We start from the raw sequence: 14729 nt of genomic DNA on the forward strand, positions 1-14729 counted from the left end.
AGAAGAAGAAGAAGAAGAAGAAGAAGAAGAAGAAGAAGAAGAAGAAGAAGAAGAAGAAGAAGAAGAAGAAGAAGAAGAAGAAGAAGAAGAGAAGAGGAGGAGGAGGAGGAGCCAGGCAATGGTGGCTCACGCCTTTAATCCCAGCACTCGGGAGGCAAAGGCAGGCGGATCTCTGTGAGTTTGAGACCAGCCTGGTCTACAAGAGCTAGTTCCAGGACAGGCTCCAAAGCCACAGAGAAACCCTGTCTAGAAAAAACAAAAAAAAAAAAAGAATAAGGAGGAGGAGGAGGACGAGGAGGAGGACGAGGAGGAGGAGGAGATGGCTCACCCAGTGGTTAAGAGCTCTAGTTGCTCTTCCGGAGGACCCTGGTTCAATTCCCAGCACCTGAATGGCAGCTCACAACTGCCTGTAACTCCAGTCCCAAGGGGATGCGATACCCTTTTCTGGCCTTCATAGACACCAGGCACACACATGGTACACAAGCATCCATGCGGATAGAACACACACACAGTTTTAAATTAGATTTTATATACTTAGAATTAAACAAATTATATTAAAACCAAGGTAATAAATATCCAAACTTCTAACTTCCTGGGTACATTACTGTATTGTACCCTTGGCTGTGTTCTTGGGGTTGTTTGTGCAAGTTATCTCTTTGTGTAACAGTGATGTCACTTGGGAAGCTGACTGGCGGGGATCTTTATTCTCCAGGGATCAGCAAGTGTTAGGAACTGAGATTTGACTTGTTTTATAGACCACCTAGGCCAGGGCTTCTGAGCTTTGCTACTCATGACTCTTCCACCTGAGAAGTTCTCACACAGCCCTGGGTAAACAGGTAAAGAGATAGATATACAAATTAAACATTTGCTGACAGTAGATTTTGAAAAAAATATAGAAGCTCTTTGGGATACGTGTATTTTACCACTAAAAGGTCAAAGCAGTTTTATGCTCTGACGAGATGGGTGTGTCCATTTGTCTAAGACAATACAATAAGAAGATATTTAATTCATTACATACATGCAGCAAAATGGCAGATGTCATTGTTTTCTGTAATTAAACTTTTATGTTTCTGTAAGAGCAGAAAATATTGCAGAGTAAAGATTCTGCTGTTTATGGCACACAGTTATGGCAAATCTGTGGTGCTTCATGCGGCTTTCATTGGCAGTGCATGGGATAACAGCATTGTGGTGCAAGGTTCATGTTTTTGTGTTCAAGTTCAAGGCTTCAACACAAAGTCATGTAATACAGTGTGGGCAGGCATTGCTAGAAACTCCTTGGATTCATCATACATTTGGTTTTGAATTCATTTTTTAGCTGCTATGCTATTAGAAACCTTTTACTGTTGCCAAATAGTAAATGATCCTCTGACATTCAGTTACATGACCCCATGTGGTGTCAGACTCTTAATTTAAGAACCTTTGGTCTAGATGTAAATGGTGGTAAAAATCTGAGTTAAGTTAAAAACATATGTTAATCCAGAAATAGTGGTATATGCCTGCAGTACCAGCTACTGCGTGTAAGGCTGGCCTCAGTCACATGGCAAGACCCCATTCCTAGCGGGGAAAGAAAACTTAAAAATGTGTTATGTGTTTAGCCTTTCCATGGGAGGAGGGATGATGAAACCCTCTTCCAGTATTCAGGACGATTGCACAACTCATCAGAGCGCTCACGCCCATCATCCCGAACAGAATTCCAGTATTTCGCCTTTGTGTCCTTGGTGTTACTCATGAGCATAAACAGAGCTGTTGACCAGAGAGGGCAGGGACACCACTGTTCTGTCACTTCCCTCAGATACCTAAGTTCTGCACGTTCAACAAAATTCTGTGAGAATCCATCACAAAATTACATTTCCAGTGAAGAGCATTGAACATTTTAATGTTTCTTATAAACCGTGTGTCCATCCTCGTAGCAAACATGGATATAATCTGTTTGGCAGAAGTGTGCCCTAATTTAGCAGTACAATACTTCTGAAGATTCAGGGAGCTAAGTGGGTGCTGTTTTCTTTTCCTAGATGCTGGGGTCCAGAATAGTTACATTGATTTATATGGGGACCCCACTAATGGTTTTCTTTATTCTGAAAATAATTAGGATGCTTTTCTGAGTGCATGAACTCCAATCTGCAGGGAAGCCTTCCACTGCCAGGCAGGCTAGACTGCCAGAATCGTTTCACAATGGCCAGATTGACCCAGGACGTCATTGCAAATAGGGTTTGACTATTTGCCGTTTTTCACCTTGGCCCCTGCTCCTCTTGGCTCTAGAGATTATAATGGTCTTCACCCACTCCTTCTTTCCTTTCAAAAGCTTTGCTCTTTCTTTTACTTAAAAAAAAAAGTTTCAAAGAAATCAAACCATATGAGGCCAGACACAAACTCAGATGGCTTCAAATACCAGACTCTCTGTAGCAAATGCATTTACACACAAACTTCTCTGAATATACAAATGCCAAGAAAAGTCTATAGGAAAATGTATTGCACCAGACGCTGCCAGTCTTTCAGGTGACAAGATGGTAGTTTGGTGTGTCAGGATGAAGGTAGGCATTTGAAGACACGTGCATCCAGGCTTGAAACCTAGATTGCCTGTCTAAAGGAGTGAATGACCTCGCTCATACTACAGAATTCTCCCCACCTTGGCTTACATTCATGTAAGGATAGAGATTCTGTCACCCTACACACAGGGTTGCTGTGAGAAAGAGCATAAACACTCCAATAAGTAGTAGTTGAATGTTTTCCATTCTTCCCAACCAACGAAGATGTCTAAAAATCAGCTGTCTCTGAAACCCAGAGAATTAACCATTGGTGGTGGGATTTAGGTTACTAGGATAGCTAATCTTGTCAACCTCATAGGATCTAGAACCACCATGGAAACATACTTCTGTTTGAGTCGATGAGAGTGAACCCAGAAAGATGAGGCAGAGTGGGGAAGACCTGACCTGAATGTGGGCAGCAGCTTCCGATGGGACCAGGTCTCAAACTGTGTGCAAAGAAGAAAGCACCAGGCTCCAGCACTCAGGTGCTGACTCTGGATGCAGTGGCAGAGCTGTCCCCTGGCCCTCCCTGTACCTTGCCTTCTGCACCTTGGTTGACTGATCCCTTAAACCGTGAGCCAAAGTGGAATTCTTCCTTTCTGTGTGTTACTTCATACAAGCCCATCAGGGCATAAAGGAGGTGATGGTGTCCACATTGGCCAAATCCAAGAAGTGTCCTGTCACAATGGGCAGCAGTTAAGGCAGAAAGTCATGACTAGTGACTGTGGGGGCTCATCCCTAAGTGAGACGTTGATATAACCCTGTCCACCAAGGCTCAGGGAACACTGCAGAACGGGGAGCAGAAAGAATGGAAGGAGGAGCGGGAGAAGTCCCATGGAATGCTGTCCTCTGCACGTGATAGAGGCTTTTACAAAGCAGGGGTTGCTTGTAGAAGATCAAGACAGTCAATACTCCAGCAGGGATGAGGAAGAACTAACTCTTACAGCCCGCCCCTAGCTGAGAAGCCATTAGCAGTTGATGGCTACTACGGGATAGAGTCATTTTTCTTGGGGAGTGTGGCCTTTGGTAGATTGCCCGGGATCCATCCCGTGATTGGCCCCACAATCATGCTCATATGGGTAGCACTAATTGGATGTGGTGGGTTAAATGTTTTAAAGAGAGGAGGAGACAGAATTAAATTGGGAAGAGGAATGTGTTGGGAGTGTTAGGTATATTTCTTAAGCCTAGCCTCTCTGCCAACACAAATAATTCCAATCAGACCAAATTAGACGGAATAAAAGATGCCCACATTTAATGTGGTGCTCCCCCGGTGGCTGGGAGCACGGCAAGGGTCGAGAAAGAGACAGCAGGGGAGACCACGCGAAACCCAGAGACCATGTGTTCCTTTTCTGGGCAGCAGACTAAATAGCCTGTGGGAGTGGTCCTGACCCTCCCTGGGGAGGGCGCAGTGCTTGGTGGGCTTTCTCGGAGGTGGAGTCCGGACCAAAGCAACCCCCAGGGGGAGGGGCTTCCAAAGATGGATGCCAAGTATTATATTGGAGAAGGAGGAAAAGGGGTATGCGGTTGGGTATAGCCAAAATACATTGTGTGCTTATTTTGAAACTACCAAAAAATACAAATATTATTTTTTAAAATACATATCTAAAGCCAGGCAGTGGTAGCACACACCCTTAACCCTAGTACTTAGGAGGCAGAGGTAGGTGGATCTCTGAGTTTGAGGCTAGGCTGATGTGCAAAATGAGTTCCAGGGCAGCCAGGGTGTTATACTGAGAAAACCTGTCCCAAAATAAATAAATAAATAAATAAAATAAATATAAAAAATGTATATCTGAACCATGCGTGGTGGCACAAACCTTACTTCCAGTGCTAGGGTGGCAGAGGCAGGTGGATCTTAATGAGTTTGAGGCTAGCCTGGTCAACATAGTGAGTTCTAGGACAGCCAGGGCTACCCAGAGAAACCCTGGTTCAACAAAACAGAAAAGGAAAGAGAGAGAGACAGACAGACAGCTTTGGACTCACAGTGTGGCTTGGCTGTAGAGCTCTTGCCCTGGGTTTAATCCTCAGTACAGTTATTTACTTAGTTGATTAGATACGTGGCTCTCAGGATGTGTTCATTCTGAGCTCATCTGTGAGAGCCCATAAAATGTGAGGACGTGGTAGCAATTCTATAATATTATCCATAGTTAAGTTATATTGGCTCTAAGAGGATTGCCCAGATGTAGAGCTTTCGATAAACTCCTGATACACGATAAATCAATAGTTATTTCAGATACCTAGTAGCAAGAAGGAGTGATTGTGCACTGTATACTGTATCTCTCAATGGGCTCTATTATTAATTGCTTTTCATATTGATTTCATTTAAATGTCTTGAGATGGGTACGTACATATATTATCATGGGAAGATCAATTGTGAGCAAGCCAAAAATGTGTTTGGAATATTTCCTAAGCATCTTTAAATACCTTCTTTATCTCTTTGTCTCAGTATTTGACCAATTAAGTCTTAAATTGTTCTGTCCAACCATACAGCCCAGGATTTTTTCTTTTATGTAATTGCTATAATACAAAGAAGGCATGAGTAAGAGGCAGAAAAATGGGGCTGCCGTCCAATCCTTTCAATGAGAAAATTCCCAGAAATGTGGGAACCCGCCGGAAATGCCTGGCTAATGGGACTGGCCATGCAGATTCAGGCTGTGTGCCAGAATGATCCCAATGGTTCCCACTGTTTGTGACAACTCCACTCTGGGGAGCAAGGCCACTCCCTCCAAGCCGGCAGCTGTGAGAGAGACACAGGGATGCTGCTGTGGCCAGGTCAGTGCCCAAAGCCCCTTCCTCTCTAGGACCGCATGCCTTCTTGCTGAAGAAGGTGCCTGTGATGAGAGAGGGTTGGCCTTCCCATGCTTGGCATCACTGGATTGTCACCTTCGGGAGGCAGCTCTTAGAGTGCTCTTGCATCTCTCTATTGGCCACCTTACATAGCCATTGTGCCTAGCCCCCAAGGGGACACCCCATGATGCCTGGATCAGATATCAATAGCTTCCCATCCTAATTATTGCCATTCTAATTAGGTTACTCAAAAGAAAATTATAATTCCACTGACAAAAGTCAGATACAGCATTTGAAATGCAGCTTGCCATTGCAAACCTTCCCCCACAGACTGGACAGCATAGCAAGCACTTAGTTGGATTTTTCCCAGTTGAGCCTGTGGCCTCTCAGGATATAGAGGAATCTGGTCCAGGAGGAATTTGGTGACGTGTGGAGAGTTTAGGTGCTCTCTGCTTCCGTTCTGGTGTGTGGTGCTCCAAGCAGGAAGTTCAGTACTTAGTGTTAAAGGAACACTTTACCAAGAATGCTGGTACACAGCCACTTCCTCCATCCTTAAGGGGAAAAAATGCTGGAACACAAATCAGCCCAACAGCCGCATTCTCGGGATGCTTAAGACAATGTTCATCTTTTCACAAGACTGAGTAGAAGAAGAGAGAAAGGGTTGGTTGGCCTTGCCTTCCTTTGCGTGGTCCCTGGGACCCTGAGCCCTTTGAAATGTTGCCCTACCAGGGTGGACAGTATAAGTTCATCTTTGTAGTATACACACACACACACACACGCACACGCACACGCACGCGTGCGCACACATGCATGCATAAATGAGTGCACACATACACATGTGCATAGCATGAAGAGATGCGATCCCCGAAGCTGTCTCTGTGTGTCCCCTAACAGCAGATGCACTACTTTGTGTGTGTACATACATGTGTCTCCTGCACCCAGCTGTAAGTGAACAGCAAACCATCCCACTGTTCAGACAGTAACCGCTCACAGGCTATGAAAATGAGCACTCGGACAGGAAAGGGGAAACCTGGTCCTCGGCTAACATGGCAGAAATTCTTCATGTCTAGAATGTACACCTTTGTCTTTTCCATGAAAAAGAAGGGTTGGTTGGTTGTTGTCTACAGTACCCATTCTGAAGTCTTTTACGACAACAGACAGAATGTGGAACTTTTGCTTTTTACTTTGAGTTGAACAGCACTGTTCACAGCTCCACGTGGATTCTGTTCATTATTAAAAGTCATTTCTTGTGGCACGGTTTATAATTTGCCACAAAACGATAACCAAGAAGGCTTTGATAAATTAATTGGAAGCCTCTCCTGAGGTAGCTCTGGTGATTTTGTTAAGGGATTTATTTTAAGAGGAACCCTCAGCAGAATTTATCAGTAAATTGCTTCATATATCCTCACCAGTAAATTATTTCCCCATTAAGAAAATTATAATTCTCTTCTTCCCAATAATGAAAGAAAAATGAAACTATCTTCAAACTATTCTGGCTTGGATGTTGGCCAGTAATTTCTGGAATGCCCCCCTCAAAAGCCATAGTGCATAGAGCTCAGAAAAAGGTAATGAGGAAAAGTAGAGATTAGAATTTCAAATTAATGCTGTCAACTGAAGAAAACTCAAGTAAGGGCCAAAGAAGGAGATGTCTGCTCCCTGGAGGAAGCTGATGCGGGGGAGGGACGGAGCAGGAAGGAAGTCTAGGCTCTCTCATTGGCACTTCCTGGAGTCTGCAATCATGGAGACTGTGGTATGTTCCCTCACTGCTGAACAAAGAGTGAGCACTGAGAGCGGCCTTTCTGCCCTGTGGTCGCCCTTGGGCTCTCGTGAGCCAGACGGACAGGTGGGAGATCTGTCCACCCCGCTTATGTAGAGAGAAGATGCGGGCAAGGTCTCGATGTGTGGTCTAAGCTGTGCTTCCTTTTCTCTCAGTGTAACTTGTGTTTTCTTCTCCTGTAGATAGGAAATGCAATAAGGCATCTGTTTACCAGGAATTCAACTACAAACCCGTGGTGGGAGCATCCCACCTCCGTGTACTGAGCCAAAGCCTGCCCCTAGTTCTCCCAGGTACTGGGGACTTAAGTCCATGAGCATGGTGGTCTCTTGGAGGTCTCCAGTTTTGGACCCCTCTGCAGTGCTTGGTGCTGTCTCAGCAGTGAAGGTGAAGGACGAGGAAAGTGAGATGGTTAAGAGAGATGTTTTAGTAGTTGGAATTGATTTAAATCTCAAAATGGATCAAAGACTTCGGTGTAAGACCAGCAACTTCGTAACTACTAGAAGAAAACAGGGGAACACTTCAAATACAGGGCCGGCTGAGGGAACTCTGGTTCATCAAAAAGTAGAAAGGCATGAAAGGAGAAGGGGGGGCTGGTCGGAAAGAGAAAGGAGGTCAGCAGGAGGGGATGGGGCAAGAGAAGGGATGGGGTGGCGAGTACACTCAAAATATATTATTTACATGCATAGGCAAGTCATAGTGAATTTTGCTATTATATGTTACTGTATGCTAATAAAACATTAAAGTGGAAGCTTTGAGATTAGATAGAAAGCGTCAAGTGTTTACCCTGATACCCCACCTTATTAATGTAGTATAACTACCTACTCATAACTGTGATGTCCTATAAATCTGGGCCTTGACTTTAATGTATATAGACAGTAAATACTGTATGTTTGTGCATGTTTATGGCCACCTCTTACTGATCATTCTGATGACTGTAGTGATCTGTCTTCCTTAAGACTGGGGCAGCCATGTTTTCTCAGCCAAGAATGTCCTCAAACCTCGAGCCAGACCTTCTGCACCTGACTGGTTTATATACTGCTGGTGTGTCTTCGGAGCAAAAGCCAAAATACAAATCAGTTTTAAAACTTAAAAACAGAAACAAGCACAAGCTTGAAGAGAATGAGAATACAAGCCAGGCGGTGGTGGCACATGCCTCTAATCCCAGCACTCAGGAGGCAAAGGCAGGTGGATCTCTATGAGTTTGAGGCCAGCCTGATCTACAGAGCAAGTTCCAGGGCCGGCTCCACAGCTACTGAGAAACCCTGACTCAAAAAAAAAAAAAAAAAAAAAAAAAAAAAAAAAAAAAAAGTGGTGAGAGAATTAGAACACTTGGTTTTCTCCTCCTGGTTCTGGGTGACTGGAGGTGACGTCCGGGAGCCTGAGATACAGAAGGATCTAGGAGACCTTCCAGGTCTGTGTCCCTTCCCTTCCTAGTGCCTTCCTCCATGTGTGTGGGTGGCTCCACTTAAGCCTGCTTTGTTTGTTTTTATAGATCATGCAGCAAATGAGTGACCATCGTTATGACAAGCTCACTGTGCCTGACGACATGGCCGCCAACTGTATATATCTAAATATCCCTAACAAAGGGCACGTCTTACTGCACCGAACCCCAGAAGAGTACCCAGAAAGTGCAAAGGTAAAATCGCCATCTCTGCTAGCTTCTATGGGGACCCACTCATGATGGGGCCACAAAAGAAGTTGTCCCTTTCGCTCTACGTATCCAAACACTGGGACAGCGGGAAGGCTCCTTGAAAGCAAAGGGGCTGCTTATTTACTTCTCGTTCGTGCCGAGCACACACAGCGGTGGGGATGCTGCTGCCTGCTACTCAGAGGTTTCCAGAGAATGCCAAGGGCTGTGGAGATACCTTAACCGCTAGACTTCTGGCCACGCAAGCACAAATCCCCGAGTAGAACCCCCCCACGCCGCACTGCACACAAGCATGGTGTAGTGAGAGTACCTGTACTCCCCTCGCTTGAGAGGGAGAAGCAGGGGATTAGAAGTTCAAGCCCAACCTCAGCTATACAGTGAGAGTTCATGGTTAACCTGGGCTACACGTGGTTGACCCTGCCTCAAAAAAATAAAAATAAAAAAATGAACCCCCTCCTCCCCCAAATCCATGCTCCAGCTCTCAGCAGGCATCCAGCGTGTGCCACCTTATCAGAGCCATTCGCTTTTCAAGGCAGAGGGGCAGAAGTGGGTTCTGAAAAGAGGGGACCGCACATTCTGGTGGTAGAAAGACAGGGCAGGAAGGCATCTGGCACACTTGCAGTCAGCCAGAGTCTCTGGACCTGGGTTTTTCCTAAATGAAGGACCTTGTCTCAGGACAGGCTTCCGTCTTGTTACTTCTCTCTGTTTCATCATAGAGTATATAACCAGCTCAGCCCCTGAGTCAGGGTCTCTAACTTCTAGGTATTCTGAGCTCAGCTCTGCCCAGAGCAACATGACATTTATAACAAATGCTATAGAAGGACATTTAGTGGGCACTGATTTTGCTTTTTATGTCTTATGCTTTGAAAAATGTGGCATTGTTTTATGCTATTTGTCTGAGTGGGGGAAGGTGTGCGTGTGTATGCATGTGTGGGTGCATGTGTGCATGCATGTGTGGATGCATATGTGCATGCATGTGTAGGTGCATGTGTGGGTGCATGTGTGCATGCATGTGTGGATGCATTGTGGGTGCATGTGTGCATGCATATTTGGGTACATGTATGGGTGCATGTGTGGGTACATATGTGGGTGCATGTATGGGTACGCGTGTGCATGCATGTATGGGTGCATATGGAAGTCTAAGAACAACACTGGATCTTTCCTCGGGGGCCACCTACTTTTTTGGTTTGGTTGTTGTGTTGTTTTTGTTTTTTGAGGCAAGAGTCTCTCCCAGGCCTAGAACTCACCATGTAGGCCAGGCAGACTGGCCAGCAACTCTAGAACCATGCCACAGGTCCACTGCCCCGTGCTAGGTCACAAATGTGCATCACCACACCCAGTTCTTTCTACATGAGTTCTTGGCAAAGGTTCCCATGCTTCAAGGCACTCGCTTTACTGACTGAGGAAAGCCATTTCTCAGCCCTTGCTCTACTTTTTGCATAGGCAGGACTATGTTAGAGTAGGTTCATCCTCTAGTCCTTAGTACCATGAAAAGAGGGTTGAGGAATGGAGAGGCAATTTTGTTCTCTTACCATAGCAGAAATGTGAACCTAAAGAAAATAGAGGTCTCCCAACCAGACGAGGACTAAAATAACTCCAGGGTGAACAGCGGATCTTACACTCTGTGTGCTGGGATGGTTAGCAATGCAGGTTCCAGGGCTCCCAGCTTAGAATCTGCAATATGAACAAGTTGCAAGTCCACACAACCTACTCGGAGGACTTCATGCCTCCTCAGCCTCATTGATCACCTAGCAACCAAACGTAGTTAACTGCCTCTCAGTTCAGCCCTGAGTCCATCAACAGTAGAATACCATCAGTAACCCCCTTATTCACCGGGGTCTTATGGGCCAGACACTGTGCTAAGCATGCCTTAAACATGCTCTTTACTCCCAGGAGTGGCCCTATGGTAGGCATACCCCAGCCTTCCAGAAAGGCGCACAAGCTTAGAAGGGATGTCACTTTACTGGAATGGCAGTAGCAAGTTGATGGGACTGGATTTGGAGCCCAGATGGCTCCTACACTCTAGCTGATGTGCTGAATTTTAGGGTACATGGTGTTTCTGAAAGAATCAGGGCAGGTTGTTTTTAAGCAGTGTTTTCAAGTAATTTTGTTTTTTAAAGTGTGTTTTTGATCACAGGGGAAAGAAATCCGTGGACTGTTAATTAGATGTTTTGACACATACTTCCCACTATGGTTGAAAGATGATACAAAATTCGCACCTATAATTTAAACACAGTGTGACCGGCAGTGCGCACTTAACTTACACGCTATCACATTCTCCCAGTAGAGTTGGTAAGGAAAGGAACATAAAAGTGCAGTTAGGGTCCATGAGAGTGAAGAGAGAGAGGGATGTTCAAACTAAACACACAGCCGTGGAGTTCTGATTATCGCTTACTCTAGGAACAACAAGGGCAGAGCAAAGGCAGCTCCAGGAAGAGCCGAGTTGGTGACACGTCCTTCACCTTGAAGTTAAAGCATAGAATAAGCAGTACCTGTGGCCAGCTCTGGGGTAGGACCGTGGACATGTGTACTTAGGCTTCAATGGCTGAAAAGCAGAAATATATAAACTGAATTAATTCTGTCCCTGAGAGCGGTGGAACAGGCCAAACCGTAACCTTCTTTCTCCGTTCCCTTCTTGATTCCCGGTATCTGCAGGTTTATGAGAAACTGAAGGACCATCTACTGATCCCCGTGAGCAATTCGGAAATGGAAAAGGTGGACGGTTTGCTCACCTGCTCTTCCATTTTTATTAACAAGAAGGCAGACTGCTGAGCCCAAGAGTCCCTCCCCGGCGGCCAGCGAGGTGGCCCAAGCCGGGCTGATGACTCTGTACCCACTTCTCTGTTTTCCTTGACAATCTATTGTGCCACTGAGCTACTAACTCTTGTTTACAGAAAACGAAATTAATTCCAGTTTTAACGGCTTCATTTTCCACGCCCTTCTTCACCTCAGCGGTGGTAGCTAACCTGTGGATTGCTAAATGAATTAAACAACCTAGAAAATGCAGAACTAATGAATTATTGAAATGTGAGCTTAATAGTGTGGGAACATTTGGTTTAGTGTTTGTTATTAGTGCGGGAATAGCTTAGTTGCAGGGTAGTCTAAAGCCTGTCTTCCTGATCAGCGAGATAAGCAAGGGACTTTTTTTTTCTTTTTTGTATCATAAATCGCATTTGGTTCCTGTGAAATTCCCTGGCCCATGGAGTTTTCCCATTCTCCTCTCTTGTAAAATCTGAAAACCTTTCTTCCAGGTACTTCCTTTGGCCATTCCCACTTCTCTCCTAACCACCTTGACCTTGGATTTGTCCCAGGTCTTGCAGTCTGGGTGCCTTCCTGAAGGTCCACCTAGGGGGCACTCCTCTGCCTCATGGCCACATCTCCTGCCACCACCAGCAGCAGCCCTCCCTTCCCCTAGAGAAGCACAGTGGGCCCTCAACAGAACTGTGGCCAAAGTCAGAATGGCTGGTTGGGGAATAGGAGCCTCACAGAGGCATCTCCTGATAGGGTTTGCAGGAGACCTGAATGCCGGAAGAGCTTGTTACCACGCCTAGAAGGGTAAAATCAGCCCCAGGTGGTTGATGTGGGATGTTAGACCAAGCAGCCTGGGAAAACCCTTAGGACATCTTAGAAAGACTGAGCCACTTGCCATGATTTTGCCTCACGACTGGTCCTATAAGAACATGGAAGAAAGTCTTTCTCTGCCTCACCCCATCCCCCTTTCCAGCGTCTTTCTGACTCACCTTGAATCTCCTTCTTAGAATCATTATGATCTTGAAAAGTCATTTCCTTGTAAAGAGGCATAGCATCTAAAATGATTGTTGCTGGTTTGGTAAGAGTCTGAGGGAGCTGCCTCCACCCGTGGCCTAGGAGCACAATCAGGAAATGGTTCCTAAAGTCAACCTCCAACAATGCATTAGTCTCCCTTGAAAAATCCATGAATGTTTACAGTGGAATTTGGCTGAAACTTTCCTCTCTAGCCTTCAGATTACACAACCTCGGCTCACACAAAGCTGAAACAGGTCTCTTACCAAGAACAATGTGGCAGCAAGGGGGGGGGGGCAGAGCATTCCTTTCCTTAGCGCTGGAAGAATCAGGCTAGCCAGGGGCATGGCACTTTATAAGGAACAGGGACCCAGCCAGGCACTTCGTCAAACTTCCGGGCACTACTACCTTGGCTGTGCAACCTGCAGTTTGTCATTCAGTGTTTAAAACTGGGAAGACAAAGAAAGATTCCTTTCGGTTCTATCCCTCCTCACCCCCGTTTGTGATCAGTGGTCCTTGTCTTGATGAGCAAAAGAGGATTGCCTTTACTGCCTTCCCCCTCAGCAGATGGAAGAGAGTAACCCTTGTGGGAATCAAGACTTCCTTTACTGCTGTTTCTCTTTGGCATTTATTTGACAGTTTTCTGAAGAAATATGTTCCATCTCTTCCTTGTTGCCTAACTTAACACTCATATCACAAGCAAATATCTAACTATGTACATCCTGTGAATGAACCATATCTTGGTCACTATCATATTTCAAAACATCTCATCATGGATGAATAATATGTTTTTCCCCAGGCAAATGATTATGAGCCACAAACCCAAGTTAATAAATAAAAAAAAAAATGGTTCTCAGTGATTATGATGGTCCTTTGGGGTTAAATTTGGCTCTACACTGGCAAAAAAAAAAAAAGGCATAAACTGTCCACCACAGGTAAAGCAGCCCATTGAGCCAGTGTGGGCTCACCGACTTGTAATCGTCATGAGCATTCTGCCTATCGTCCTGATTACAGAACTGTTCCCGGGGTGTGGTCCATTACAAGTGGGTAGATCTTTCACTGTAGTGATTTCTTCTACTGAAGGTGGTTTTCCCATCCCTCTTTTTGGGAAATTCTTTCCTCTTTCTTTGTCTGCCTTGGGAAATTGTTTAGAATCTATGCCTCTACCCCATCTTATTCTGCTACATCACATATCGGGCTGGCTGCTTTGGGTTCCCTGTGTGAACAATGACACGGAAATTCAAAATACTTGCAGCACACACAGTAGCCTCGCTTCTTTGATGTTTTCTTCAGCATAACGTTGTCTTGAGAAGGAAAGATGTCATTCCCCAGGTTCCCCTCTCGTCCATTGTGGCTTACAAAGATGGAAACACTAGCAAGAATGCTTTTTGACATAAAGATATGAGGGATTCTATTTAAGTAAGTATAAGTCGAGTTAGAATTATTGAGTCAATAGGATTTGGTTTAATAAAAAGATGATCTAGAAGGAACACATTATTTGGCATTGTGTCTTTAACTGTGTTGGGCTGCTGTGGGAATCAGTGGCAGATCTCTCTACAGTGTGTTAGTTGTTCTTCTATGCTATTAGGAACCAATTGCTAAGGTCATCGTCTCTCCATCTCTAAGAAGGGAAAATGAAATAGTCTAGTTTAACAGTGTGGTTTGTGTAGGGTTGCATGTTAGTCTCTGTGATTATCCACTCTTTAACATGCTGCAGGATTCAGACGTGATTTCCATGGGGTGTCGGGTTTGTGCTGTTTTAATCTTGCCTGTCATCTTCCAGGCAACGTACGGTTTCCAGTCCGTGTGCCAAAGCTAGTCATGCCTCCCACAAGCCGTTAGTCCAGAGGAGTTGTGCACCCATACTAGTTTCCTGTCACCCGCTCCTGATGTGTACCAGTCATGACAGAATAAAGCGTGCATCGTGCAGTGCCCAGTGGTGTCCGGCTCTTCTTTTCCCGTCACCCAGAGGGCCCACTTCAGCTTCCGTCTCAGTTTGTGGCCCAGCCGGATGACTCATCTGCGTTTGTCTATGGTGAGAGATAAAGGGGAGCGGCAAGAAGAAGGAAAGAATGAGGAGAAAGGGGACGAGAGAGGACGAACATGGTCAAAGTCCATGGTATCCTTACAAGAAAACGTCCTGATGAGACCCATCTCCAGTACAGTGACTACACAGCAATAAAATGGCTTTGAAATGAGTTTTGTTTTTAATTTGGTTTACAGCTATCATTTT

At 45.2% G+C, this 14729-nt stretch overlaps 1 protein-coding gene across 1 annotated transcript in view; it reads left to right on the top strand.

The window, feature by feature from the left end:
• Ddah1 (dimethylarginine dimethylaminohydrolase 1) overlaps positions 1-14428 on the top strand; it is a 122053-nt gene extending 107625 nt beyond the window's left edge. Inside the window, exons 5-6 of the mRNA XM_050160159.1 lie at positions 8579-8722; positions 11390-14428. Coding sequence (XP_050016116.1) covers positions 8579-8722; positions 11390-11506 — 261 coding nt within the window. The 3' untranslated portion in view covers positions 11507-14428. The remainder of the gene's footprint in view (positions 1-8578; positions 8723-11389) is intronic.
• The last annotated feature ends 301 nt before the right edge of the window (positions 14429-14729 follow it).

This window comes from Alexandromys fortis, unplaced genomic scaffold (assembly GCF_014885135.2).
Source record: "Alexandromys fortis isolate MF-2015 unplaced genomic scaffold, M_Fortis_MF-2015_v1.1 scaffold_124, whole genome shotgun sequence".
Taxonomy (NCBI): Eukaryota; Metazoa; Chordata; class Mammalia; order Rodentia; family Cricetidae; genus Alexandromys; species Alexandromys fortis.